Source organism: Bufo gargarizans, chromosome 8, assembly GCF_014858855.1.
Source record: "Bufo gargarizans isolate SCDJY-AF-19 chromosome 8, ASM1485885v1, whole genome shotgun sequence".
NCBI classification, from domain to species: Eukaryota; Metazoa; Chordata; class Amphibia; order Anura; family Bufonidae; genus Bufo; species Bufo gargarizans.
In genome coordinates, this window is record NC_058087.1 from 17,514,804 (window position 1) to 17,541,909 (window position 27,106).

The 27,106-nt window shown below is 43.4% G+C and overlaps 1 protein-coding gene across 1 annotated transcript in view; it reads left to right on the plus strand.

The window, feature by feature from the left end:
* The window catches only part of KCNH7 (potassium voltage-gated channel subfamily H member 7), a 369,362-nt gene that overhangs the window by 332,882 nt on the left and 9,374 nt on the right, over positions 1–27,106 (plus strand). The window contains exons 10-14 of the mRNA XM_044303361.1: positions 6,794–7,046; positions 8,802–9,007; positions 10,765–10,861; positions 20,856–21,116; positions 25,250–25,412. Coding sequence (XP_044159296.1) covers positions 6,794–7,046; positions 8,802–9,007; positions 10,765–10,861; positions 20,856–21,116; positions 25,250–25,412 — 980 coding nt within the window. The remainder of the gene's footprint in view (positions 1–6,793; positions 7,047–8,801; positions 9,008–10,764; positions 10,862–20,855; positions 21,117–25,249; positions 25,413–27,106) is intronic.

The following is a 27,106-nucleotide window of genomic DNA, read 5'->3' on the forward strand; positions in this document are numbered from 1 at the left end:
TAACTGCTTATCCAATGGTGTGGATGGACCTATTCACTGCTCTCCTCTTTCCTGTGGTTCTCCATGCAAGCTGTCGCCTGCCTGCTAGCTGCTGGCAAGGCCTCTCCTCCTCTGCCCGTGGGGCACACACCGCTACTCCGACTCTTAAAAGGCCAGCTCCCTAATATGCTTCAGCCTATTGCTTGCTGCCATAGGGTACTGAAGGCACCTGCCTGAGCAATAGGTTTCCTAGCTTGTTAGTATCCTGCAAAGGTGTGCTGTTCTATTGCCTGCCTGTTTACTGACTTTCAGCCTGTTTTCCAAATTTTTACCCTCTGCTGTGTGACCTGACCTGTGCCTGATCTCCATATTCACACTTTTCTGCCAGTCATGACCTCAGACTATTTATGGTATAGCATGTACTCTGCCTGCCCTGACCTCACTCAGGCTGTCCCTGACTACTATTTTACCTGACCCCTGCACAGGTGTCTCGTGACTCCGTGGGTCAGCTGTCAATCATACAAAGACTACTCCAGGAGGTAGAGGCCTTGTGGTTCCTCTGCAGAAACATCCAGATCCCTGTACAGGGTTTAAAGGGTGGATACCAGGGGTATGCCAGTATAATGCCCTTAGGAGTAGCCTAAAATCAAATATGTAGGTTGAAACAGTGGTTCCACGCCCAATGCCGTAACATGAATAATGACATGATTGCATTTAACAAAAAAAAAATCACCACTAATATTTGCAAAACTTAAGATTTTAAAACTCGCTTCCTCTTGACCACACTCTTAATCAACTTAGCTTTGAAGCGTAGGCTGCATGACAGCATTGGGCCAGAAAACAGCTCTGTGACAGCTGTTCCATCCTACAGGAAGTCAGCAGTGAGAGGCTGGTATATGAGCACCGATGTTAATATTATTCACTGTTACGTCTTTCTTCCAAACTCCTCACATTCATAGTGACATTCTTTTTTATTTTAATATCACCTGCTATTACCTCAACATGTGGCTATCGTTGGGTGGTCTCTGGAAGTTTTCTATAAATAATGATGAATTCCCTGTTTGACTGCCTGCCAATAGTTGCCTGTTCCCTAGTGAACGTATTTCTATAAAACCAGGAATAAACTTATTTTAAAGTATAGCCCGGCAGGGTTGTATCTTCTTATAGCTCTGAAGTTGGCTGGTCTCTAGTGAGACTGTCTAAAGGTTACAAATCTGTTCGATCCATTCAGAAGGGTGAACTTTCCTTATGTCTAGCAGGAGTTTGATAATGTGGTTTCTGGACCAGTCAGGCACTTAAAATTTATATTTCAGGGAGATGGAATAATTATGGCTTCAATGAAAGTATTGCCCAGAAAAGTGATGCCCATAGGTAATGTTTCTCCCAGATTGTGGAAGTTGTGAAATAAAGAGGGAAAAATGTAAATGTTTTTTTTTTTATCAGACTAATTTTTTTTAGCAAAATTCTTAAAATTCTTATGACAGGGGATGGGATGGATGGGATGGATGGGAGAGGGGGGGAGGGATAAATGAGGTGAAATTTGGAAAGAAGGAGGGATAATCAAAGATAGTCAGAGGGATATATTGCAACATAGTAACAGTAGGGCAGATTTATCATGGACCGGTGCAGCCGTAGGCTGCGCCTAATTCATATTCCTCGTCATAAATTAGGTACAACATCCGTCAGTCCGTGTGCCTGTATTGATGCCCCTGGCTGGAAAATATTTCAGTGTTCTTTTACTCTAGAAAACTGGCTTAAAAGAGGATAACTGTACCGGGCTGTTGGCCCCACTCCCTCTCCACCCTCATCACACACCCTTTTTGGCTGTCACAAGCTCATTCTGTGTGTTTTTGATGAGTTGCTAAGTGCCCATGAGGAGGATTCATACCCTGGACCCTTAGTTACCCAATGATGTGCCCATTACAGAATAAATTGAAGGAAATGCCCTGATAGGAGCGACCTCATACTGGGACTTTTATTAACCCAAGAAATATAGATCTCCATTTAGATCTTATTAGGACTTAATTTTTAGGAGGCTACTGTCTTTTCAATTAGGGCATTTTTCTTTAAACTATGTACTTAAAAAAAAAAAATCTTCGTTTTGGTCTATGATGATGGACTTGCTTAGAGTGAATTTGAAATAACTAGATTATACATTGCAGTTGCTTCCATTTGCATTTTGCAGTAGCCATTTGCTGTATAGATATAAGGTAAGTCCCCATTGCATGTTTCACAGGTGTCCATAGGCCCCTATTTACCCAAAGGAGGCATAAGTTGTCTAATTTACGTTTGGGTTTTATGGCGGTGGGTGTGTGGATATTTTTTTGCATATTAGGGTCCATTCAGACGTCCGTAAGTGTTTTGCGGTCTGCAAATTGCAGATCCGCAAAACACAGATACCGGCCATGTACGTTCCATATTTTAGGGACCGCACATGGCGAGCCCTATGACATAAATCCCTTTTCTTGTTCGCCGACAAGAATAAGACATGCTCTATCTGTTTTGCGGGGCCGTGGAATGGAACTACGGATGCGGACAGCACAGGTTCTGCTGTCCACATCTTTTGTGGCCCCATTAAAATGAATGCCCACAGCCCGTCTACCACAACTGGGTCCAGCAGTAGCAAGGCCCATCAGGACTCACATTTGAGATCATTGGTTCACTATGGGCTCACATCTGACAAAGGCAACATTTGCATAGAGTTGGTTGTTTATGGGTTTTTCTTCCAGATGCTCCAGTTCCTTCTTATATTCCAAAAACAGTCTTGGCTTAATTTGCTTTCAATGGAAGTTGCCCTCGGGGTGTGTGTCTGAAATCGTGAGCTCATGAACTGCATTCTGGGTCGGCACTAGGAAAATCCATCAGCAGCGTTGATTTGGTTACATGCATTTCATTCTCAGTGATTCTCAAATGGACACTTTAGTGGAAAGCGGAGTCTTTGGGTTTTAGAAATATCTGACGCTGAACCAGTAGAAGTAAAATATGTTTTATTTATCATCGGTATATATAGATTCTTCCATGGTGGGGGTCACAGTGCCTAAAATGAACTTCATCAAATATGAAAACGCATCTTGTAAAATTTATGAATAGAGAGACTTTGTAAAATTTTAAATAAGTCTTTTATCCAGTTTGTGCTGAGTTACTATAGAATTGTATTTCCTACGTGGTCCTTTAAAAGCCTAAATGCAGAGAAACCCTAAAGTCAAACACATTAGATCTATGTTGGCTGAACCTGACAATTTTGGCGGGTTTAGCCGATCATGTAATGTGTATGGTGGCCTCCCTTGTTGGATTGTTTCGGTCAATAGCTATGTGTAAGTTAGACTTTATGGGTTAAAAATGAAAATCAGACATCATATTGTACATGACAATCTCTCAGATCTCCCCATTTATTGCTCCAAGTGTGCTGCTAAATTTATTTCGGGCTGGCAGGTCAGGAGGCATGTCCTTTCTCAGGGGGTGTGTTATTTTTTAGGGGATGTGTCCTTTCTGCTGCAGCTCTCACCATGTAACTGCCACAGCTTCTAACGATAGATCCAGTTGGTGGCAGTTGAAGGATGGAACTGAGCATGTGCGACCACCTGTTACTGAGAAGGACAGAGAAATAAGAAAAATAACAAACAGCAGGTGGCGCAATACAGATAACTTTTATTGAATAACTCAGTGGCCATACTACATTTTTAATTATATGCCATTACCAAAATATTCAGATTCAGGTGCTGGTTTGGAAAATGTAGAATATTCTTCATGGGACATTACCTTTAATGTAATTAATTTATACTTTTTTGGCTACAATGTTTTCAATGCAATTATGCAAATATTTTCAGACTACTTGTCCATTACAGAAAATACAACTGGAGGGTAATAAAGCCAGACCTCCTCACTCTTGTGCTTTATTAGAAATATAATATAAACTGAAGAGAAGGGTTTGTGTGGCATATTCTTGCCAGTCCCCTGATTTCTGGTTGTCAGCAGTTTTGACAACTGTCTGCAAATTCCTGGATAGTCTATAAAAATAAGACTATTTTCTAGTATCTTAAAAAAAATTGTTGCATCCAATTTTTTTTTTTTTTTGGAGACTGATGGTGATTCAGTGATTTTTGAGATTACTGAATGTTGATAATGAACTCATATATTGTGCTATAGACATATATTGCTTAAAACCTTTATCATCTTTATTTTATTATGGTTTTTCAGTTTGTCAGTCAAAAACTTTAGCCGTTTTTGAATTTTGGATAAGTTGGCCAAGAAAAAATAATGATTCAGGTTGGCAACCCTGTCTCTTGTACGCACAATCACTGATCAAAGGGAACAGTGCCTCTCAGCTGGAGTTTTTTTTTTATTGACCCATATATAAAACCCGATAAATAGTAATTGTCAAGACTTCTACAGTAAAGACACAGAGGTCAAGTGTGGAAAAGCAGGGGAGAAGGAAAATGAACGCATGGACATTGCTCTCCTCCCTTCAGCCACTGAAAGGCCTCTCTGACACAGGTATTAATGGTTCTGCACTAATGAGGGGTGAAGTATTGAAAAATTTGATTTGGCTGTTTCAAAATAAAAAGAATTCGCTTTGTGATGAATTACTTCATCACACAGCGCATTTCTTTGTAAGTAGTGGGTGCGCCGCTCCCGGTCATTGCTCACCCCGCGTTCATTGCTGATCGGGGCATCTGACATTGATATTAGTGCGTAACATATAAAAATTAAAAATTAATAAAATTTGACTTACCTCATCCTTTTGATCACCGCTGCCGCCATCTTGATTGAAGGTCTAGCGTGGCCCGTTATGACGTCATCAAGATGGTGGCAGCCAGCTCTTTGCACTCAAACAGATGAAGTAGGTATGATTTTTTTTTTTTTTTACCACCATTCCAAAAATTATTTCGTTACTACGAAGCATAAGGAGATTCAGCTTCACGGCGAATCAAATTTTCCCTGAAATTCTGATCGAATTCCACTTCGTGGAGTTCGATTCACTCAGCACTATTCAGCACACTTATCTCCTCCATGTTCCCAATCCTCCACAGGTATAAGGACACCTTCACACCAGGCAGCTTTTGTTGCAGGATTTTCCATGCCAAATTAGTTCTATTCACCTGAATGGGGCTTGCAGAAATCCATGTGCTTGCCGCCACATTCAAATGAATGGAACAGATTTTCAGGTGCAGAAAATTCTACAACAAAATCTCCAATGTGTGAAGGCGCCCTAACCAAGAAAAAACAAATGTAGTCTGCTCTATTGTAGAGAGAGATAGTGTAGACTGGTAGGCTACTTTCACACTAGCTTTTTTGCTGGATCTGGCAGGGATCAGCAAAAACACTTCCGTTACTGATAATACAACCATCTGCATCTGTCATGAAGGGATCCGGTTGTATTATCTTTAACATACCCAAGACAGATCCGTCATGAACGCTATTGAAAGTCAATGGAGGATGGATCTATTTTCTATTGTGTCAGAGAAAACTGATCCGTCCCCCATTGACTTGCATTGTGTGTCATGCCGTTTTGCTCTGCATGCTGTGACGGAAAGAAAACCGCAGCTTGCTGCGGTTTGCTTTCCGGTATGGGAACGCAACCAAACGGAAAGGAAAGCATTCTGGTGCACTCCGTTCTGTTCAGTTATGTTTTGTTCCCATTGGCAATGAATTTTCTCCTGTATTGAGATCCTATGACAGATCTCAATACTGGAAAATAGAAATGCTAGTGTGAAAGTAGGGTTAAAAGGTTAAAAACCATACACTTATTTGTCCTACTCACAAAATTCCAGTATGGTCATGCCTCGAAAGAAGCCATGAGAGGACGAAACCCTGGGTTGGGCAAATTGCGTAGAGCCGACATGCTTTTATGATAAGCTGTTTTATACAAGAAGTTTATGAGTAGGGCAAATAAATGTATGGTTTTTAACCTTTCCTGGCAGTCAGACACCTTTTTTGCCCCCTACAATAGAGCAAACTACATTTGATTTTCCTCAGTTATACTTGTCGAGGATTGGGAACGTGGAGGAGACAAGTGACCTGTGTCATAGAAGCCTTTCAGTGGCTGAAGAGAGGAGAGCAAAATTTACTTTGTTTCAGTTCAAGACTGTGAAGGAGACCTGGTGACTTTCAACATATATCCTGGTCGAGGTACTGGTTAGTCCTACCAGGCATATGAGCTTACTGGAACATTCCGTTACTCTACTCTACATGTGAACTGGGACTAGACCCTGATTCCAAATATATGGATTTGTGCTCACCTATTATTTTTGTATGGAGTGAACATGAACTGGGGACATATGTAGCCGTCTAGCGGACACATCAAAGGTTAATGCCTAGGGTTCTTGAACATTGTATGAGCAGAAACCGAGAGAGTCCTCAGGGTCCTGGCAACTAAGTAAGGGTCAGGAGGCAGGCCCTTTAACATAAAGGTGGTCGTACACAATAGACTAAGGAGTCCAAATGACTTTCTTAATGTGCAATGTGTGTCCAGCTAACTTCTGTTTGATTTATATCGGGGAAAAAAGAATTGGGCATGTTGAAATTCAACAGTCCAGTTCTTTGTTCTCAAGGGAGACAAACTGCACCATAGAAAATATACTTATGTATATAAACTGTACCACTAATCACTCCAAAAATTGTGCACCACATGAATTGTCCGAATTCTGCCAACATGTGGAGATGTTCCCCTGCATACTTATGAAAGTTATACTAGTTGACCAATGGGAAAATCGGCTATTTTACCCCTAAGTGTCCCGTCACTGGTTGTTTCCTGGTGTTGTATGTCTTTCTAATCCATCAAGTTATTGCTCTTCTACAATTTATGTATTCCCAGGTACTCAAGGGATTCCCAGAATGCCTGCAAGCAGATATTTGCCTGCATCTCAATCAAACATTGCTACAGAACTGCAAGGCATTCAACGGAGCGAGTAAAGGATGTCTACGAGCCTTGGCTATGAAGTTTAAAACCACACATGCGCCCCCCGGAGATACTCTCGTTCACTCAGGAGATGTGCTCACGGCGTTGTATTTTTTGTCAAGGGGCTCTATTGAGATTCTGAAAGATGACATAGTAGTGGCAATTTTAGGTAAGATCTTCTGGGTTCCCTGTAGATCCAATGAAAAGCAGTATTGTTATTTTTAGATTTTTGAGCAAATTTTGAGCAAGGTTCGCTGTAGGACGATCATGTGGACCATTAGATTACGGCTCCTGGTCCACAGAGCACCATCATTCTGTGCCACAGTTTAATATGTTCTGCTTTATCTCTCCTATTTCTGCACAATTGAATCAGGTGAGGGTAGACTACTGAACAGCCCATTTCAATAAACTAAAAGTTTAAAAAAAGTAGTTGACCCCTAAGTTGTACCTGTCAATGTGGAAAGCAAGGGTGGATCAAGCAGTTGGTTACAATCAACGGATTTATATATGTAGGGCCAGATCCATCAATGCTGCAATGCCAGTTTTATGGAGTAAGAAAGTCATAATTTATGATGCACCACCACCATAAGATGATAAAAGTGGTAGGGGCGTAACAGGAGGGGCACAGCCCTCCACCAGAACGTGGTGGAAATTATATTTCAAATCTACGTCAGCTCATAGCTGATATAGGAAAAGACTTGTATGATCCAGCGCCTTGACAGTAACATAACTTTTAATTTAGCATATTAAAACCTCCATGGCTTCCTCCAGCAACGCATTTCGCGCATAATGCGCTTCATCAAGGCATTGGATCATACAAGTCTTTTTCTGAATTTATTCCTAACCCAATGTCCAGGGACAGATTCATGCTGACTTCAAACAGACAGGGAATTTCCACAAATGTTGGTTTCTGGGTGACATAAACTCGATACCTTGATGCACAGACTACCATAAAATTAGCCAAATTTAGTAAGAGGCCTGTGCCTCTTAATACATGTTGTGCATCTTGCTCCAATGGACTTTCCAGTGGACTATGAAACGTCAGTCTTGAGGAATCTGCCCACCAGTGTCTATTTCCTTACATGCAGTGATTTAGTATCCAATTTTCATTTAGTCTACAACCATGGACCTCCTTGTCCACTCACTCTCCAATCAGGACCAAGTAGACTGTATTGCTCCAGTGATTTGGTGGAACTTGCTTTTGATCTAGGGATATGTCATTGTAGGATTATTTTATTGAGTTACTGTGATTGTCTCATCAGAGGAAACCCCTTTAAGAATGCAAACCCCAGGGGAATCAGCTGATAAGCCCTTGTCCCAATTATGGCACACTGGGCAACAACTGATTTTGCAGGTGGAGGCCATAGTCACTGTAGGGGAAATGTAGTATTACATGGTGGTCTGCAGAACAGGAGCCATACATATAGTGTGGCTCCCTGTTCTGGCTCATAGAGGGAAGTCCTGAGCAAGGAACCCCATCTATGAAGTTCTTATGGCCTAACAGGGCATATAGACGGGGGTGTTTCAGTAAGAGAATTTCTACTGGGCATCTTGGTGTCTGTGTAGCTGTTTTATGACTGAAACATAAAGTAGCCTACTAGCTGATGTGGTGACGTAGACTACATGCTTGGTTATTCTGTACGTTATTCATCCTGGTGGCCCAGTGGCCATCCCTATTGTTCCAGTTGTTTATTGGAATTTCTTGGTAGACTAGTGGTATTTCATATTACATATTCTTTATTTTTCTTGTCTTTTTACTAAGCATTATGGTATATATGCATCCAATTTATGCATGAGAACTATTTATCACATTGGAGCTGAATGAATAGTCTTTATATTAATGAGCTGTGTTTCGGCTCACATAATAGCTGCCGTCTGAGGGGGTGATATATTTTATTTTAAAAGACTTGTTTTTTCCCCTCAGGAAAGAACGATATTTTTGGAGAGATGGTCCACCTTTACGCCAAACCTGGAAAATCAAATGCTGATGTACGAGCTCTGACATATTGTGATATGCACAAAATCCAAAGAGATGACCTTTTGGAAGTTTTGGATATGTATCCAGAATTTTCAGATCAGTTTCTCACAAATCTGGAGTTGACTTTTAATTTAAGAGATGAAATCTCAAAGGTGTGTATCGTTTCTATATTTATTATGTGTTACTATTAGTATTACTAGAACACTATCTTTAAATATATCTTGAATATACTTCAACTTGGCGTTGGAGCTTGGATATTGATCTCATATTTTGATTTGCTAGAAAAGGCTTGACCCATGCTGCACTGTAGAAAGTGGAGAAAGAAGCCATGCAACTGTGATGTTGGATGATATTGTCAAACCAACAGAAAATCAAGTCTAGCCTGTGTGTTGTGGGTGATTATGTAAGGAGGATGCAGGATATTATGTCCTATGGTCATAGATACCCACATAGTTTAGCCCTAAAAATATAAAAAGCCGTAAAAAAAAAAAGAGTCACTGCAAAGGTTAAATTGTTGTAATGTTATGTTGCTGATGGAATTGTTAGGATTTACTGTATTTGTTTACTTAATAGCACTGTATGGACAGTTTAGGGTTAACACCTTGGCTTATCCCTTTAGGTTGTTAGGAGATAGACTTGGGTCCACCCCCATGTTAGTGTGTAGTAAGAGTCTAGCTGAGGAAGAAGGAGGACCTCCTACTTGTGCAAGCTCCTCAGAGCTAGGCCAAAGCTCAGAGAAACTTCATCTCTGACACAATGTATGGCCGAGGAAGCAACTTTATCAACAAAAGTGCTTCAGAGAGAAAGAGAAATCAGAAGGTCCAGAATCTGCAAGTCAGTCAGTAAGGTATTGTGTACATTTATGACAGAGAATGATACAAAATAGTAAGCAGCACTACAAATCCCATCATGGGATAAAACATACCAATGGTCCCGGTACCTAAGAATCAGGTCCAAACAGTGGTGCCCACGGAGAAAAGGTCCAGGCTAGAGATCCCTTCAGATAGCAAATTAATAAGGATATCCACAGCACTCTTCAGTTTTATTCAGTTTTCATTCTATCAGCAGCATGCAATGCAACGTTTCGACTTAAAGAAGTCTTTATTAAGCCCTGATAAAGACTTCTTTGAGTCGAAACGACGCATTGTATGCTGCTGATGGAATGAAAAGAATACAACATTTTTGCATAAACTGAAGAGTGCTGTGGCTATCCTTATTAATTCATTTATGACAGAGAGATATTTTGCTGCTGTGAGAGGGAACATTGCTAGCATTTCCTTCCACGCTTTGAGACAGTTTGAGCAGCCCTAACTTAAATCTACTCCCCTCAGCCCGGGAATTACAGAAACATTTACAAGGAACTTCATTTCAGGCCCAAGGTGCTGCAGAGAGAGACAGAGAGGAGTACTACAATCCCCATCATTGCTGCTATCCATACAATGCTGTTGGAGAAGAATTGCTCTGCAAACTACTTGAAACTAAGACTTATTACTGTTGGATGTACTACTACTCCTATTCTACACTTTACTAAAAAGAGACTTATTTATTGATATCAACTGGCCTGGTTACTGACTCTTCCATCATCTGCCAGCCACTGGCACCCTGCCAAAACACTTCACATGAAGGGCTCCTAAATCACCACCAGACAGGAGCCCCAAGACTAGGGTGTGCCCCAAGGCAAGAAAGGGTATGCCCTCCAGTCACTGCACAGGCCCAGGCTGAGCAAGAGCGGGGGGGGGGGGGGGAAGGTGGCCACTGTGAGCACTACTACCAACCTTAGGACCAAAACTACCACTCCCATCTTCCACTCTGCTCATGCATAAAACGGGTTTATTGGTACCATAACATGCTTTGCTCAGATAAGATAGTTGTATCTATGGGTCATTAACGTGTATGCTTCATTACCCAGGCTGCGCTCCTAAGATCACAAACAGATGCTGAATATGAAGGAGAGAACTGCAAACTTCGAAGAAGGAAATTGTCTTTTAAAGGAAGATCAGATGAAGGTATTCTAGTTTAGTCTAGTTATGCATTTCAGGTTTTCATCTGTATTCTATAAATATAAATATATATATAGGCTGTAAATGTTATTCAATCCACAATATCGATGTGCTGTGTCCTCAGTAGACATGACATATCATTTACTGTCCAGGAATCAGTAAGGTCTGGCTCAAATGAGATTTCACTTTCATTAAAGAGGACCTTTCACTCGTATACAAACTAAAAACTAACTATACCTGTGGGCAGAGCAGCGCCCAGGGGTCCCCCTGCACTTACTAGTATGCCTGGGCGCCGCTCCGTTCGCCCGGTATAGGCTCCGGTGTCTCAGCTTTAAGGCAGTAGTTGCCGGCCTCCTTGGTTTGCAATGACTCATTAGCATATTACAGGAGTGAGGAATGAAGATCATTTTTAGTGCATTCAGAAGTCAGACAATGAAGATAAGGACACCATCAGGAACCAGATCATGATACCATAAAGGTATTCCGGTTGGTTTGGAAGGCAAAAACAGGCTGACGGGTTCCCTTTAAATAGACATCAGTGGCCAAACATCTGCTAAACTACCAATATAACCTTCATCTGAATATGCTGTGGATGGCGGTGATGCTGTGATCCAAGGCACCAAAGGATCTATAAAAATGTTTATTGTAGGCAGAACAAAACGTTTCAGGGCCAGACGGGTCCCTTCATCAGGTTCAATACAATTCCTGTATTTAACCTGACAAAGAGGCTTGTGTGGTCCTAAAACAAATAGTTCTGCCTACAATAAGCAGCATTTTTATAGATCATTTGGTGCCTTGTCTTATGGCTGCGCCCCCATCCATTGCATATTCAGCTATCCTCCCTGCATCAGGCCTGATCACGGACCGGAGAACAAGCATCAAGAAGCCTACCAAGGCCACCCTTCAGAGCCTGTAGGAGTGTTGTGCCTCTTGCACAACTGACCGAGGTGAGCATTTCATGGCACTAGCTGCCCCAGCACCCCTACGTACTACCCGTAACTGCAGTTTTTCTCTCCATTGAACTTAACCATCACTGTCAGTGTTTGGCTCAGAAGAGACCTAGACATTCAGCTCCTCCACATGACTGGCCACGTTCACATAGCATCATTTTTAATGGTCAACATTTATCATAAAGAAGCATTCAGAGGAGACTTTTTCTGCTGTGATGCGTTATAGTGTCAGGGTTGCTGCATCCATTATGGTTGGCTGGAGTAGTCACCTGCAGGCACAGGATCTCATAGCTCCAGCCAAATAATCAGAAATTGGTAGTGACCGAGGACCAATGGCGGGAGGGGATTACAGGGTGACTTTCAGCGATTTTCTGGTAAAATAAAATGTTAATAAAGCCTGGATAACCCCTTTAAGAAAACTGCAGACTATGGAGTGTCTTCTTTAAAAGAGAGAGAGAGAGAAAACTTTTGAAGTGAAATTCCTATTTTATAAGGTGAAGGCATATAGCTAGGATATGCCATCACTTTTGAATTGGCGGTGGAGTGACATCTGCGATCACCACTGATCCTGAGAATTAAGGAACTGCATCAAAGATTTGCTGTGACCGTATCAAACTTTTCCCTGCACAGTACCAGTCCACTCTGCCGAAAGGGAACTGCAGCCAGTCCCATTGCTATGCTGCAGTTGCCTGCACAGCAAATGCCTAGGCCACTATGCAGGAAAAAACTGTGAATAGTTGGACGGGGTCCCAAAGGTTGGGCCCCACCGATCCTAGTGATATGCCATCACTTTACAAAATGGGAAAAGCCAATTAAGTCTTACAAGAGTTAGGGTGGGTTCACATATGCATTCTATATTCCGTTATACCATTCCATATAACAGGGTTATAACGGAATATAACGGAATTTAAGGACGGAATGCATAACGGAACCCTTCAGAAGTATTCTGTTTTGATCCATACTAATAGAGTTCTATGGGCACAAATAACGGTTCCAACTTGCTCCGTTAAATAAGACAGAAAAAAAAGTCCTGTCGACAGATCAAATGTCGACAGAATGCCTCTAAAGCAGGGATGTTTAATCTGCGGCCATCCAGCTGTTGCAAAACTACAATTCCCAGCATGCCCTAATAGCCGTAGGCTGTCCAGGCATACTGGGAGTTGTAGTTTTGCAACAGCTGGGGGGTCACAGGTTGGGCATCCCTGCTCTGCAGGTTTCCTTTTTTACATTCCTTCCTTAAATTCAGTTATATAACAGTATAACAGAATACACAACGCATATTTGAACCCACCCTAAATGGTCAGCTTTAGCAGTTTTTTTTTCTCTCTGCAGCCACCACTAGAGGGAGCTTAGAACGGTTCTGCATACAGTTGATTTAGCATTAGCCACAATTTTATCATGTATCATGGATGCCTATGTAAGGGATTTGGAGCTAAGTATATGAAACCACGGCATTCTGAGGACCTCAAATCTATGGAAAAATTTACCAGAGGTGCACATTTCACTGTACTGCGCCATCCCCCGGGAACATTTGGTAGCTAAAACATAAATACCCTTTGCGGATTCGATGTTGATGAGAAAATAAAGGAGGTTGAGAAAAGTGTAGTAAAAGCAAATCTATTACAGTCCAGTTTGGATTCTTACCACATTTCATTATCTATTACCATTGTACATACAGGACACCACTCCGATGACAGGAGAAATGTCTCCACTGGTGCTGAAAACCAGAATTTCTGCGCTTGTTACGTCGCTTCTCATTATTGTCTCCTCATTTTGACAGAGTTGCTGAGAAAAGTGTTTAATTAACAACTCGCTGGCTTCTTTTGCTGACCTTTCTCTGGCAAATATAATGACAGGATTTAGACGGATTTCAGATGGGGGAGCCCGTAGGGTTTTAAGCCCGCCGGTAAAAGCCAAGGATGTATATTAAGATGGAATGAGAACTAGGAGGCACCTGCAAGTATTTCATAGCGGAACATAACTGGGGTGTCCATACTGCCCAGTGTTGTTTGGACGGTGTCGGGCTGGGGTGCCTAGAGCCTAAAAATTCACTTTAGGGGTCCAATGCAAATGTCACCTGACCAACGTTCCCAAATTCCAACAACTGTGTCAAATGCTTTTTTTTTTTTTGCAGTAGCCCGCTGCCTAGTCAGTGCCTCAGACTGTTCTGTCAGTATCCTGCTGACTGGCTCTTGCCTTGCACTAGGGTCCTCCTAGCTATATGAGCCAGCAACACATGCTTAAACGGCAGCAGCAAGATGCTGCAAAATGATTGATTATGGGGGCCCCTGCGGCGTCCATGGAGAAAAAGGACACTGGCCATCCTGCGTCTTCTCCTATAAGTCATCTCAGCCTGATATATGTATAATACACCGGGTAGTTTGTTGGATAATGTACTCCGTTTTTCTATGGATATAGACCGGTTGACATACTGTATGCAATGTATCTAAGTGTGGGGGACTAGGGGCCCAACATGGCTTATGGCCAGACAGGGGGGTTCATCTGCTCTCCGTGGGCCAGTCCGAGCCTCTGAGTGCATCTGTTGTTATCAGGGTTAGCCAGTAGCCACGTGAGTTGCTTGTGGTACCAGTTCTAAACTGGTATTTGTAGCCTGTGCGTTTGAAAAGCAATTATTTCCTAGCATTTATCTAATAGATCACTGTCCTTTTGGGTAATAATAATGTAAGTCAGACAATGGGAATTAATTCCTGTTGACCTCCAGAATACCAGGACTGTGCCTTTTAGTCTTGGCCATTTTTGAATATGTGTTTGTATTGAGACACTTTATTATAGACATGGCAGCTTCTCATGGTGAACCAGGCCACAGTCCAGCCACATGGCACTGGGGAATTCTGAAGGGTATCGACAATGGCAGTGATTTGAATTATTGGATTTGAATGCTGTCATGTGAGCCTCCGAGAGAACTGGAGCAACGTTTTTTCTTTTACAGGGGTTGTCCCACGAAAAATATTCTGCAAACCAGCACCTGGATCTACTTTTGTAATTTCATGTACTTTGCTGCTCCTTCTGCCAGGCAAGTGATGTATGCCGCCAGCTATGCTCTGTTTTTCAACAAGGAGGATATTTTTGAGGACAGTCAGCAGCTACTTCCCAGCCCAGATTTGGAGGAGTGGTCTGCTGCTTCCTCCTGTAGGCGTGCAAGTAACGATGATGACAATCGTGTGGGAGCAGTTGTTGCAAGGGGTAAGGGATGCGGCTATGAGACTGGTGAGTGTGACATAAGTGATGAGCAGACAGTAGTGGATGATCACACGTGCCACCCTCACCCCCATCATCAGGGTGTGAGGGTGCCAGCTTACCCATGAGACAGTAGCTGGGTGGCAGTGTGCGGCTGAGCTAGCAGGGTGCAAGCGTGGCCATGAGCCAGCAGGGTGGTAGCTATGAGAGATCTGAAGCGAAACGTGCCCAGGGTTGACCGTCTGCTACTCAGGAGCCTACCTGTCCATAAACAACTAGCAGTGCATGGCTTCATAGACGCAGTGGCAGCCAGTCATTACACAGTGGTGGGGGCAAAATACCATATTCACTGGTGTGAGAATTTTTTATGAAGTCACCGGAGGACATCAGCGCGCCCGTATGTAGGATCTGTGGGCAGAAAGTGAAGCACGGCCAGGGTCCCAATGTTGGCACCACGCACCTGCGTCAACACATTCAGCGTCACCATAAAGTGGCCTGGGAAAAATGAGTAACTGCTCCATGTATTCAGCCAACAAATCAAATGCTGGCTGGCTGTCTCCTCGCCAACTGAAGATCAGAACCATGGTCACCGAGAACATTCTGTCGGTGCTGTGTCAAGGAGGGCATGGCGCACATCTTTAATCTGGTTGTAACACAGTTTCTGAAGTCTTCCACCCAAAAGCAAGACATCTTGAAAATGGCCAGGAAACCGTGCATGCACTTCAGCCACTCTTACGGTGAAACACATGCCCTCCTTGAGGCTGCAAAGGCACAATATTATTCCTCAACATCACTTCATATACAATGTTTCCACACGTTGGAACTCCACCCTTCACATGTTGGACCAACTATATGAGCAGAAGAAGGCAATGAACGATTTCTTGATGATGCATGCAGACAGGAGTACTCCCCTGTGTAACTTCGACATTAGCCAGTGGCAGCTTTTGCGTGACACCTGCTGTTTGCTCAGGCCCTTTGAGGGGGTCACTTTATTTGTCAGTCACCAGGACTACAGGATGGATGATGTCATTCCACTCTTTGACATCCTGAAACAGATGCTGATAAGTCTGGCTGGCCAGGGGGACAGGAAACGTGGAGTCTACATTTAACGGCCACCTGAGCCCTGTAGGGGCTTAACTGACAGAGGAGGAGGATGAGGAGGAGGATGAGGACGAGGAGGAGGGCAGTAGTGCCCAGGAATTGTATACAGAAATAGGTGTTTTATCGCCCCAAGCACCAGGAGAGGAAAAGTAGGAGCAGGAGGAGCATAAGGAGCTCGAGGGGAATGAGGAAGACCAGGCAAATGACCCCGACAGACCATGGCAGTATGCTATGGAGATGGAGGCAGGGAGTCCCTCAGTTTTCCTTGTGCAAATGGCCAGATGTATACTGAGTTACTTGCATAGAGACAGCCGCATTATCACCATTCGGCAGAGGGATGACCAGAGGCAGCTCTAGACTTTGTGAGGCCTTAGGCGAAACTCGAAAATGAGGCCCCCACGAACACAAGATATTCTCTATCCAAAGGATAGGAGATAAGATGTCTGATTGGGGGGGTGTGCCCCGATCTGCTGCCCAGCGCCCAGAACGCTGGCTCTGCTAGGCTTCAGAGCGGCAAGCCCCCTCCATTCATCTCTATGGGAGAGGCAGAGATACAGCGTTTCTCCGACTCTCCCAAAAAGATACATGGAGGGGGCTTGTTGTCAACACAGTACAGGGCTTATATTCACAGTGCATATTAACACTTTGCATTAACCCTGGCTATACTGAGATGTCACAGTGCATATTAACCCTGTACTGTGATGTCACATTGCATATTAACCCTAGTCTGGCTGTACTGTATGTGACATCACTGTGCATATTAACCCTGTACTGTGACTAACAGTACAGGGTTAACATGCACAGTGAGTGACATGACAATACAGGGTATACTGGAGTGGGCACTGGGCAGGGTGGCAGCAGTGACACACAACTTGGGCTTATATTCTCTGGTCGGGCACCACTGTCTGTCTGTGGGCGGCAGCCAGACACGGACTGAGGTGAGGGCCCTGGCTCCTTCTTCTCCCCTGCGTGGTTGCGCAGCGCTCTGGGGGGCGGGGCTGGCAACGTTCAGAAGACGTGCCTGTGTGCAGGGGCGGACTGAGAACCCTCAGGGCCCCCGGGCAAAATAGATAAAGGGCCCCCTTACAGGCCCCACCCATGTTCCGCCTCCAGCCACGCCCATATATCGCCTCCACCCCGCGGTCGCACCGCGATCGTTACGCCCCTGATCTCATCACTACAGAAATACAGCGCTAGATCATTGTGAAAAATGGCCAGTTACTTTTTGGACACATTCTTCAGCCACTATTCTGATGCTGCCACACACCTGATGCCACACATCTGCTGCCTCTGCTGCTATCTTCTCCTACTGCCACCATTTTGTGCTGTTACTGCCACTGTTGCTGTCCCCACCTCCCCATTCTTTGACTGGACCACAATGTTGACTCCGCATGCAGTTGTCACCCTCACCACTCTGTGACTGGGCCAATATGTTGACTGTTCTTTCTGTTGCAACTCTCCCCATCTGTGACTGGGCCACTGTGTCGACTCTTCTCGCTGTTGCCACCCTCACCACTCTGTGACTGGGCCACTATGTTGACTCCTCATGCTGTTGCCACCCTCACCACTCTGTGACTGGGCCACTATGTTGACTCCTCATGCTGTTGCCACCCTCACCACTCTGTGACTGGGCCACTATGTTGATGCCTCTTGCTGTTGCTACCCTCCCCACTCTGTGGGCCACTATTTTTTCTCCTCAAAAACTGACCAAATACCGTGTGATAGAGATCATTAAAGTACTTCATGCAGGACTTCTTTTCCATCTGAATAAAACTGATTTCAGAGGCAAATGGCCAAAACTCATGCAAATTGAGCACGAGGCCTCTATCTCACACGGTCAGTATTTTACTTCAGATTTTGATCATGATTTGGAAGTCAAAAGCAGGAGTGGGTACTAAACACAAATACTGACCGTGTGAAGGCGGATGCTCAAAAGACAGGATACGTTTTTTTGGGGGTTGTTCTTCTGACGGATCAGAAGAAGGAAATAATAAACAGTGACGTCCACACAAACTTACTGTTGACACCCTCTCCACTTGTATCAGTGGCTAACAAAAGGTTATCTATCAATCCATGTGGAAGCAGCAGACGGTGTAAAATGAGACAGCTCTTTCCCACTATATTAGAATCTTGGGCCACTGCAACGGTTTAGTACAGATGCAGCCGAGCTAAACTTGATGGTTAGCGCTTTAAGTAAAGAAAGGCAAGAAAAAGATAACTAACTTTTCAATGGATTTCAATGGCTTTTCTCACGAGATAACCAAGATAACACCGTGCCATGTGTTATCAGAGTCAAGTTTAGCTTGGCTGCATCTATACATTATACCTGACGCTAACATTGACCTGTGAGGCTGAGTTCACACTTCAGTTATCTGGTCAATTAATTCCAGCAGTTAGTGTATGGTGAGCCAAAATCAGAAGCGAATCCTACTCTCAGATAAGATATCATGAAAAGATATGCACCTGTTCAGTGTTTTTAACCCGTAACTGAGCCTAAGGCCTCTTTGACACGAATGTAAGGGCTCCGTGCCCGTGCTGCGGCACCGACTGTGGGGCAGCTGCATGCAGATCGCAGACCAATCCACTTGAATGGGGTCCGTGATACGTCCGTTCTGCAAAAAGATAGAACAGTTTCTATCTTCTTGCGGAACGGAAACACGGAACACCACAGAAGCATTCTCAGGATAAGCCATCCCTGGGGTCGGCCACCAAGCAACCACTTCACAAGATGGAAATTCCCCTTTCGGTTGCTCTTGCCTTTTGTGCTTTTCTGCTATTTTTTCTGTATTTATGTCCCAGCAGTTTGTTGAAATGGTAACATATGGTGCTAAGCTAAAGAAAAACTTCATCTCGGGTTGGTGCAAAATGCGATAAATTTTATTTTGTTAGATGATGTTAAAAATATATGGAAAAAAATAAGATCATCTTAGTCATATTTGGAACACATACTGGTATAAATCATGCAGAATAAAAGTAGAAAATGAGTAAAAATGTCAATTATGCAAATGTTCTGTGAATGCAAATGAACAACTAGCATATGGAAGGCAGCCTCTGATATGTTGTACCTGTTTTAGTAAGGAGTGGCAGTGTGGTACCGATTCATATTAGCACACTGGCACCTGGAGGAAGAAACCTGAGAGCATTTTTTTGTAGCACAAAAAAACTTTTTTGTTTTGTTTTTTGCTGATTTGTGAGTTATGGCTGTTGCAGACGCCAAATTTTGAATTATTCATGTAGGATTTTTCCATTTGCTTGATGGAGCATTAATGGGTAGGAACAATGGGGGTCATTTACTATGGGATATACACCAGTTTTCTGGTGTATATCTGTCTGCGACTTTTCCCCAATCACGCCAGGTCTAAAAAAGGGGGTGTGGTTTGTTTTAGGGGCAGAACATTTTCTAAATCTGCAAAGATTTATACCGGCGGTGGATGCACCAAAGTTATGAAGAGGCCGGCTCCTGGGATTACTAAGACCGGCGTCTAAAATGCCAGTCTAAATAAATGACCCCCTATGTCTGACATGTTGTGGCTTTTTCATGAATGATCAACCCTGTTAAACCAGTCATGCTGCCTGTTAGGGTTGATCATACTGAATTGCAAAGAATAGTAGATAAGCAGGGTCAGAAACAGGAGAGATGTATAGTGCAAAACAGAGGATGAGGGGCTAATCCAGAAACAAGCCACAGTCAGAATACCAGGAGAAATAGTAGAAGCCAAATCAGCAGACAAGAAGTTAATCCAGAAAACAAGCCACAGTCAGGATACCATGAGAATTTGTAGAAGGCAAATCAGCAGATGAGAGGTTAATCCAGAAAACAAACCACAGTCAGATTAAGAGGAGTTCACATTTAGTAGTAATGGGTAGCACAAAGCGCAGGAGCCAGGATGCAAAAAAATCACAGGCAACTGGCAATGACTGAGTAACAGACATAAATTACCCATCTAGCTCTGGGATTGAACCTTAAGCCAGGAATCCGATTTGCTTGGCTTCCAGTCTCACTGGTAGGTCAACCAGCCAGGACTTGACTGGTTAGCGTGGCTATCCTCCCAGCACAGTACCTTGGCTGGGTAAACTACTAACACTTTATTTCATATGATAATTATTGGTGCATGTGCAGTTCAGCTCGCAGCATCAGATTTAACACTTACTGGCGCATGAGACTGAGGATAAGGTGAGGGGGTAGTGGCTCTGGTGGATAGGCAGCGGTGAAACAGTGCTCTGATGGAAATATTTCTGTACAACGGCGCCACTGATGTCGACCACTAACGGATCGTTTGATACAGCATCATCACCCTTAGGCCATCACTTTCACACAGTCAGTGTTTGGTCAGTGTGTGCTCAGTGATTTCCATTAGTGATTGTGAGCCAAAACCAGGTGTAGGTCAAAAACACAGAAAAGGCAAATATTTCCATTATACCTTATCTCTGTGTGACAATCACTGATCATACACTGACCAAACACTGACTATGTGAAGGCTGCCTAACAAGGGAGTATGCGTGGTTTAATAGGGTTGATCATGCTGACAGGTGCTCTTTAAGTTCCTCATTGTACTCAAGCACCTCCAAAATATTAAGAAAATGATCATACATCCCCCTCCCTTTTACAGTTCAGTCCTCCAAAAATCATGACTGTTTTGAAGTAAGTGCCATATATGTGTGTGTGGTGTAGGTTTACACGTTATAGAAATGATGGGTCTGCTGCAAGCTCGTTGTCATCACTGCTCATCTGTTTGCCTTTGATTTTGCAGACGCCAGTAAGGACAACAGCCAAGATGGTTCAGACAATTCCATAGATGACCTGAGAAATTATTCCTATAACAAGACGAATGCTGAGAAACGGAGAAGTGGATCGTCTTCGTTGGCCTCTTCCCTTACTGAGCAGAAGCCGTTGTTTGCAGAACTTGGTGGCCTTAGCTCTGCTTTCCCAAAAACTCCAGCACCTCAGTTTGAAGAAGCTGTGTGCCCTTCTGATAAGATCACCTTTACGAAAAGAAGCCTGTCTTACCGAGGTAAGAAATATTGGCTGGCATGCATGTCTACAGCATCCATTGGTATAGGGAAGGATTCTGGTTTATTAGACTATGTTTTGGAATTGCTATTTATGCAGTTTTCTAATCTATAACTTTAGGTTCTAAATGGGCATCTGTCAGCAGTTTTGTACCTATGAAACTGGCTTGCCTGTTGCATGTGCACTTGGCAGCCAAAGACATCTGTGTTGGTCCCTTGTTCATATGTGTCCACATCGCTGAGAAAAATGATGTTTTAATATATTCAAATGAGCCTCTAAGAGCAACGGGGGCGTTGCCATTACACCTAGAGGCTCTGTTCTCTCTGCACCTGCCACACCCCCTGCACTTTGATTGACAGAGCCAGGCATGATTGCATTTTCACTGCCTGGCCCTGTCAATCAGAGTGGAGAAGGCGCGGCAGTTGCAGAGAGAGCAGAGCCTCTAGGTGTAACGACAACGCCCCTGTTGCACCTAGAAGCTCATTTGGATATATTAAAACATCATTTTTCTCAGCAATGCGGGCACATATGAACATGATGTCTTCAGCTGCCAAGCGCACATGTAACAGGTCAGCCAGTGTAATAGGTACAAAACTGCTGACAGATGCCCTTTTAAAGGCATAGAACACACAATAAATAACTTTTTCAAAACATTTTGTATACAGTTACTGAATGTTGCTTATTGACTCAGTTCCTATGACGTTGGGCAGGTTATTGGGGAGCAAGGCAAGTTTTCTTCTTTCTTTCTTTCGCTCAAAAGCTTCTTTTCCCAAACTTGTCCTGATCGACTTTTCCAACTGAAAGATTTCTTTCCACAGAATTATTTCGGATGAGGCTTTGTGTCCCTGCAGCCATAGCAACTCTTACCAAGGCAACCCACTGCAGATTTTAGTCTGTGCTAAATTTAGAAAGTCTGCAAAAAAAAAAAAAAGTCAGCATTTTCATCAAGTCTGTGCAGGATCCAAATCTGTCTTTTTGGAATGCGCAGAATATTTTATTTATTTATTTTTATATTTGATTTTGCTTTCCTACTTAAACATTACAGACAGAAGACATGAATCCAAAACCTGATAATAGCCAAATAATGTAATAAAGCTTAACACAGGCGACTTCCAATGAAACCCGATGAGGATTTATTTTTGGCCGTAGTCTCGCAGCAAATTGTATGCTCCTAGTCTAATGTTATCGATTGCTTTATATAGTGGAGGAATCCAATTACAGCAAGTCTGAGGTTGTCCTTGAGAAGCTTCTAAGCACAAAGAGAAACCAGTGTCTTCTTGGTAAAAACGTGGCCCCCGTGACTTATTGTAATAACTGCGTCCTCGGAGAATCGGATAATAACCGAAGAAAACATAATTATTCTTATCAAGTCTAGACCTATAGGTACGAGACAATAACCGCGTCCTCCTACTTGTTACATCAAGCCGTGTCGGGAAGATCTGTCATACAGTAGATGTAAATTGCATGAGGCTCATGGTATGTCACTTAGATATCGCACAACAGTGTCATCTGTGAGAAATGTTCCAGTATTCCTCTTTAGAGATAGTCTACATGCACGATCAGTAATCGGTGATCTAGGACAGACAGGGGGTTAATTCTGGTATCTCTGGTGGTCTAGGGAAGTGAAGGGGTTAATGTAAGTATGACTGGTCCATCTCCATGTATCTATCTGTCTATATCATAACTATTTCTGGTTATCTAGTTAGAGAGTTAATCTATCTATCTGCCCGTCTGTCTTTTTGTCTATGTTTCATCTTTTGTATCTATCTATCTATCTATCTATCTATCTATCTATCTATCTATCTATCTATCCCCATATCTAAGTATCTATCTATCTATTTATCTCTCCCCATATCTAAGTATCTATCTATCTATTTATCTCTCCTATCTATCTATTATCTATCTATCTATCTATCTATCTATCTATCTATCTATCTATTATCTATTATCCATCTATCTATCTATTTATCTCTCCTATCTATCTATCTATCTATCTATCTATCTATCTATCTATCTATTATCCATCTATCTATCTATCCCCATATCTAGGTATCTATCCATGTATATATATATCTATTATCTATCTATTTATCTATCTCTCTATCCATCTATATCTACCTTTATCTATATCTATCTTTCTATCTATCTTTCTATCTATCTCATCTTTCTATCTATCTATCTGTCTATCTATCTATCTATCTATCTATCTATCCCCATATCTAGGTATCTATCTATCTATCTATCTATCTATGTATCTATCCATCCATCTGCTTGTCTTTTTGTCTATCTCTCATTGTATCTATCTCTCTATCCATTTCTATATATCTCTATCTACCTTTATCTATCTATCTATCTATCTATCTATCTATCATCTATCTATTATTCATCCTTTGGTTCTTATTAAATGACACGAGATTCTGTATCCTTCAGCGCTGAGGCACGTCCACATATTGCTGCTGTCTGCCCTGGGAACGTTGGAGAACTGGCACTTTAAACCCCTTTGAGAATATCTTAGAGTTTCTCCTACTTATCGAGCCAAATAAGGTCCCTGAAGGCTACCATGGTGCCCTCTCCTTGCAGACCGCTGGTGCGCTGTGTTCAGATATCGCTGGGACCTGCATAGAATTCCTTGTAATCTGTACAGGTTTAGGCTTGAACAGAGAATCTAATGATCTGGTCTGTAAGAAACAGACGTGTAACCCTGCACCCGGGTAGGTTGGAATGGACTGCTGTTTCCATTATAATAAAGACAGCAGACAATCAGGCGGAGGATACCTTGCAGTATGTAATACCGGCGGAGATACACGATGTACATGGCCGCCTGCACCAAAGCTGATCAATAACATTTTTTTCTTAAAACTGCTCTCTATAGATTTAAGGGGACATCAAAGGTATCCGGCCTGCTGCCGACACTGGCAGAGGGAATTAGGGCACAAGAACAAGCTTAGACTATGATAGAAGAAGATGCCCCCCACCAGTGTTAACTGGAACAAATATCTGTTCAACTGGTTTATTTGTTCTTGTTTTATGGGTTAAATTACAGCCTGACCTGACCACTTCTCCAATATTTTAGACTAGGGTGATGCTGGGCATCAGAGGGGCATATGCAGGGTCTGTAGCTATAGGGGGCGCAGAGGTAGCAGTCGCTACCGGGCCCAGGAGCCTGAGAGGCCCCAAAGACCCTTGTACCACATGAGAAGACCCCTGTTTTATAGAAGGTTCCTGCTGGTCAAGTTACACCTCTGGCTGGAGGGAAGGGGTTAGGTTAAGAATTTGCCATGGTGGGGGGTGCAGTTTTAATTTTTGCCTCAGGCAGCAGGAAGGCTATGTGCTTCCCTGCCCCTGGCCACAAAGCAATGAGGGAAAGGGACCCAAGCTGAACTCTTGCACCAGGGCCCATGAACCTTCAGCTACGCCCCTGGGCATATGCTTTATGTGGGACGACACATGACCATCGGTCGGCACCAATAAACATAAGGGAAATCGTTGCCAATTTATTAATTTTTTTATAGATCCATTTCGTTGATTTACTTATGGCTAGCTTTAAATATAGATGTAGCAGAGCTGAGTTTGTGGCTCATTTTATAGAAACCACCAATACTATTCAGAGGTGTAGCTAAAGGCTCATAGACCCTGGTGCAAGAGTTCAGCTTGGGCCCCCCTTCCCTTAATGCTTTGCGGCCAGGAGAGCCTTTGTGCTGCCTGAGGCAAAACTTTAAACGGCACCCCCCCCCCCCCATGCCAAATTCTTGTTGACCAATGAAGCGTTTGGGGTCAGCTATCTAATGTGTATGCCCACCTTTACTCCACTCCCCGGGAGGAGATGAAATAGAGAAACACAAAAACACATGACAAGATTATCAGACTACAAAGGATTGGTTTGTAGTCTGTAACCATGGATACATATAGGAATCTATACACATTGTTAAACTATTTTTTTTTTTCTAAAGATACAGCCGTGTTTCCCCTATATACTCCTGAATATCGTCCTCTGCGAGCTGCATAATCAGTATGTCTTTATAATGTGCTCTATCTGATGTCTATTGCAGTCGTGTGGAACTACAGACCCCAGCATGCTATATCTAGGACAAAAATTTAGGTACTGACATCTTATTTTTTTTCTTTTTGTGACAGATATAGCAAGCCCAAGATGCTGGGAGAAAGAAAACGTCAGGCCACAGCAGAGCATAACCAACGCACTGAACAATGTAGCCTGGGGGATCAGCGAAGGCGACAATGAGCTGACGTACGGAGAAGTGGAGCACAGGTTAGATCTAATGCAGGAGCAGATGAACAGGTAAGAGAAGTAGGTCTGGTGCTTGTAAAGGGGTCAAACTCTGGTTGTCCTATAAGCTTCTTTATTATTCACTTGTATAAAACCGGAATGTGTGAATTCGGTAAAGTCATACACTGATCAGCCAAAACATTAAAGGGGCTTTTCCAAGACTTTTTAACTCTGGATAGGTCATCAGTATCTGATCGATCGGGGACTGACACCCAGGACCCCCCACCGATCAGCACCGGTACTTGCAACCTTCTCTCAGCTCACCAAGCACAGCGCCGTCTATTGTATTGCGGCTGTGCTTGGTATCGCAGCCTCAGCCCATTCCAGAAGATAGGTCACCAGCTAAAAACCCCCTTAAAGCTGACTGCTAATATTGTATAGGTCCCATGAGGCGTGGACTCCACAGGACCTCTGGAGGTGCCCTCTGGTATCCAGCACCAAGATAGATCCTGTAAGTTGCAAGGTGCGGCCTCCATGGACCAGACTTGTTTTTCCATCACGTCCCACAGATGATCAGTTGGATCAAGGTTTGTGAATTTGGAGGCCAGGTCAGTGCCTTGAACGTAGTTCACTTCAGGTGGAGCAGCCCTGCAGTAACCTGCCCCATCCACTACCCCGTGGACAGAGCTTCAGAGCTCCAGCACTTACCTCTGATACTGGAGCTATGGGTGGGGATGCAGGTGTCGTCCCCGCCAACCTGATACTGATGACCTCTCCTAAGGACAGGGCATCAGTATAAAGATCCAGAAGAACCCCAGAGGTTCTCAGCCATGGTTGATCACCCTCTATACTCAGCACTGAGAAACAGAACTTCAATTTATGCCGTAAATGACTAATATGGTGAAGAGCCGTTCCAGAAACCCCACATAGGCTGCAGTCACAGGTTTGGCATTGCTTAGTAATACATATTCATGTTGCCTTGTCCTTCACTTCTTTTTCGCTGCCCTCCCACAATTCCATCTGCAGCAAAACCCGTAAGCACTGTTCATCCTGGGCTTGCTGATTCGCAAATATCACACCAGGAACACTGTTATGGTCCTCACAAAAGCTGAGCAATGAAGCCGAAGGCGTAACTCTACAATTATTGTATGATGTCATAACTTATGCATGATGATGTCATAATGGTGCCTTATAAATGATGGTGTCTTGTGATTTCAGTATTAATGCCTTAGAATGTGGTATCGGTCTCTTATGATGTCATAACTTATGCATTATGATGTCATTGTGGTGTCTTATAAACTCTATACGAATGCATTATGACAGTGCACTAGGTTTCTTAAAGGGGTTATCCGAAACTATAAACTGCCCCCCCCATACGCCGGGCCCCTCACATGGAATATACTTACCCCGCTCCCCGTGCTGCTCCTGGTCCCCGCACCGCCGCTGCTGCTTCTCCCCGTGCACCGATAAAAACATTCAGTGTTGGAGGGAGCAGACGTGTGACGCTGGGGAGGCTCGTCCCCGTCCCCCTTGCCATTGGCTGCTCTCCCCCGACACCGGATGTTTTCATCCGAGCATGGGTAGAAGCTGCAGTGGCGGTGCGGAGACCGGAAGTGGCTCAGCAAACAGGGTATATTCCGTGTGAGGGGCCCGGCATATGGGGGGGCAGTTTATAGTTTCGGATAACCCCTTTAATGCATTATGAGATCCTAATCGAGTCTTATAAGGTCGCAATATATTTCGATGTCATCGCTGTCATGTGATGA